Here is a 2,808-nt window from a genome sequence, read left to right as displayed (position 1 = left end):
GTCACGGTTTACTCAATCTGACAAAACATAAAAAGTTTATGTACAACTAAAATCGTAGATTATATTTACAGACAGACAATTTGCTTGCATGTTGGAGAAACAACCAAAAAATGAAAGCAGTCAGGAGTCCACCATGGCAAAAAGGTTCTGGGCGCCACAGCGCAGAGAGCAGAAGCAGTCTTTGCCCCAAAGTGGCTGAAAAAAGTCACTGATAATATTTGGTATATTGACGTTCAGATGTTGACATGAATGAAAGCATAACGAAGCCCACTGAACAGCCATGTACGCTAAAAAAATATTGTTAGTCCCATTGTTTGTGTCATCGCACTGAGGCTTTGCTGAGTTTGATCCTCCAGCAGAGCGGAGGAGCACCAGAGGGGCTCCATCTCTCCCCTTCTCAGCATCCAGTCTCTGCGTTGACACAAAATGCAGGCTCTGTTGGAAGGTGATCCGGAGGCCTCCAATCAGTTTGCTGACCCTCTCGCCTCGCCAGTCTATCTCTGCATCGAATCTTGATGTGGGGAGGAATACCAGTGAGAGTAGCCGGGCATGTAGCTGTTAGCCGGCATGTTTACTCCTTTGGAAGAGGCTGAGACGTCCCATATTGGAGGGATGGTCGGGGAACGCGGGGATAGGGACATAGAGCCCGGTATGGGGTCACTCTCGTGTGGGTTACTACCTTGCTTCAGCAACTTCTTGAACTTTGACCTCTTATTCTGGAACCAAATCTTTACCTTCGAGATAAAAACAGACAGGGTTAAAATGTTAGAAATTAAAATACGCACAAAAAAGAAAGCAAGAAATGAAAAGAAAATATCTTCTAATGCGTATTACCATTTATTCAAATCACAAATGGGTCTTGTAAAGCTGCAGAGCAGTGCATATATCCCCGCATACCTGTGTTTGTGTCAGTCCTAGAGAGGCTGCCAGCTCGGCACGCTCCGGTAAAGCGAGGTACTGTGTTTGCTGGAAACGGTGGTTCAGTGCTTGAAGCTGCAAACTGGAATAAATTGTCCGTGGTTTGCGAATTTTCTTGCCTTTCCCGTTAAAACGAATCTCCCCGTTTTCGATGACTGTCGTTTTCTGCTGCTCTGCAACAAAAACAAACAATGTTATTAATCAAAAGCCACAGCCAACCACATTGTGCTCGGACTACACGCAACAAGACCACGTCAAGTCAAGCAGTTGAGATATCTGTTTAGACTAGGAATAAATTCGTAAAAAAAAGAAAAAAGAAAAAAAAGAAAGAAAGAAATTACGGCTGATAAATGTTGACATCTCACTGCCTTTCCGCGCCATGACAGCCACAGTCCTCATACGCTGTCATATTTAGGATATTGCTGGTAATGACATGTCAATTAAATGCTAATTACAACATTCAAGAAGTGCGGGCTACCTAATTTCCACGAGTAGTTGGTGAGGATTGCACGGTCGAGATGATCCCACCCCGGGCATTATAACAGGCGAGTGATAAATGGGGAGACAAAAAAAAAAAAAAAAAAAAAAAAAAAAAGAAAAAAGAAAGAAAACGAGAAGATAAAGGAAAAAAGAGGAATAAACAAAAACGGAAGACTTGGCGTATCGGGTCACATTTATGCACTGATGTTTTCTTCAGCGCTTGAAAAGATTATTCCTACATTTGCAGCGGTGACTTGGGCATGACACATGGGCAGGAAGAAAAGGGATTTTATCCGGACTAAAAGAAGGTATGCGCTAATGGTTCACAGCCTGGAGCTGAGGGTGCACATGACGCGGTGCATTTTCCCACTTGGTTGGTGAAAAGGGGGTGTCTTACCTGCGCCGTCTAACCTCGTCTGTCCTCCAGTGTTGTTGTGATAGGATGGCAGGTACGGGCTGTGGTGCGGATGGCTCACGTAAGGGTAGGGTAACGACCTGTTGTAGGTGTTGGTCCCAGGGTACGGGGTGTTGTCATGCTGGTGGTGAGAGTGTGAGCCGGAGTGGAGACAGTGCAGCGGGTAGTGGCCGCTGGCCATCGATGGGGAGCTCTGCTGTGAGTGCGACTGCTGTCCAAACTCCATGAAAGCAGACTTGGACGAGTCCTGAGCCTCCAGACCGTCAGCCATCGTAGTCATGGTCATCATCGAATTTTCTGCCTTGAGAGCACTCACCCCCCTCTCTCTCAAGACCAAAACGGTTTTCTCTCTCTCGCTGTGCTGCTGTCTCTCTCTCCCTCTCCACCGCGAGCAGATATTGTCCTATTAACACCCGATTTTTCCAGAGGCGTCTTTATTCCCACCCTTGTCCTGTGATATTCTCACTCAAAGTGGCGGAAGGTAGGCATAAGTTAAGGGAGAGATTTTAAGGTGGATTCTGTTAAAATTGAGCCCTTGCTTCCAGACTTGATGCAGACACTACAAGTAAAATGGTTTGTCTCCAAAGGGCAGCGCCTCCCGATTGGTCATCCAACCCAACGTCATCAGTGCTCTGCGCTTCACGGAGACTTGAGCTGGAGTTAACCCACCTTACCAGCTCCCACCACAACTACGAAGGGAAATAATATGTGGTGGGAAACACGCCTAATTCCTACAGGCATGCTTCACGCATAAAACTAGCTTCTTTGGAGGTGTCGAGTCGATTTTGTTTTTTTAGACCAAAACTCCAAATTACGCGCGAAGCGCAACATAGCGCACACTTTAAGTCTGATGAGCTGAGTATGATTTTTCCTTCTCAGGCTTCAAGTCCTCCTTTCCCAGAGAACTAATTATGGGAAAGCATCACACAAACACTATTTAGAAATACTTAGCCTAAAAATTTAATAAAAAAAAGACGTGGTTACATTTATAATAA

General features: G+C 45.4%; 1 protein-coding gene across 1 annotated transcript; it reads right to left on the bottom strand.

The window, feature by feature from the left end:
- Positions 1–2,427, bottom strand: dlx6a (distal-less homeobox 6a). Its single transcript, XM_041967183.1, has 3 exons — positions 1,796–2,427; positions 898–1,091; positions 1–734 (listed from the first exon to the last, which is right to left on the bottom strand). The coding sequence occupies exons 1-3, from the start codon at positions 2,100–2,102 to the stop codon at positions 495–497; spliced, it is 741 nt and encodes a 246-aa protein (XP_041823117.1). The 5' UTR covers positions 2,103–2,427; the 3' UTR covers positions 1–494.
- Positions 2,428–2,808: the final 381 nt, after the last annotated feature.

This window comes from Melanotaenia boesemani, chromosome 17 (assembly GCF_017639745.1).
Source record: "Melanotaenia boesemani isolate fMelBoe1 chromosome 17, fMelBoe1.pri, whole genome shotgun sequence".
Taxonomy (NCBI): Eukaryota; Metazoa; Chordata; class Actinopteri; order Atheriniformes; family Melanotaeniidae; genus Melanotaenia; species Melanotaenia boesemani.
This window is presented reverse-complemented; position numbering and strand designations above follow the sequence as displayed.

Bases quoted from the DNA above. Each gene is read 5' to 3' on its own strand.
- dlx6a (XM_041967183.1), bottom strand. From the start codon at position 2,102: ATGATGACCATGACTACGATGGCTGACGGTCTGGAGGCTCAGGACTCG. The intron at 1,092-1,795 runs GTAAGACACCCC...TTTTTGTTGCAG, and splicing joins GACGAGGTTAGACGGCGCAG to AGCAGCAGAAAACGACAGTC. The intron at 735-897 runs GTATGCGGGGAT...TTTATCTCGAAG, and splicing joins TAGGACTGACACAAACACAG to GTAAAGATTTGGTTCCAGAA.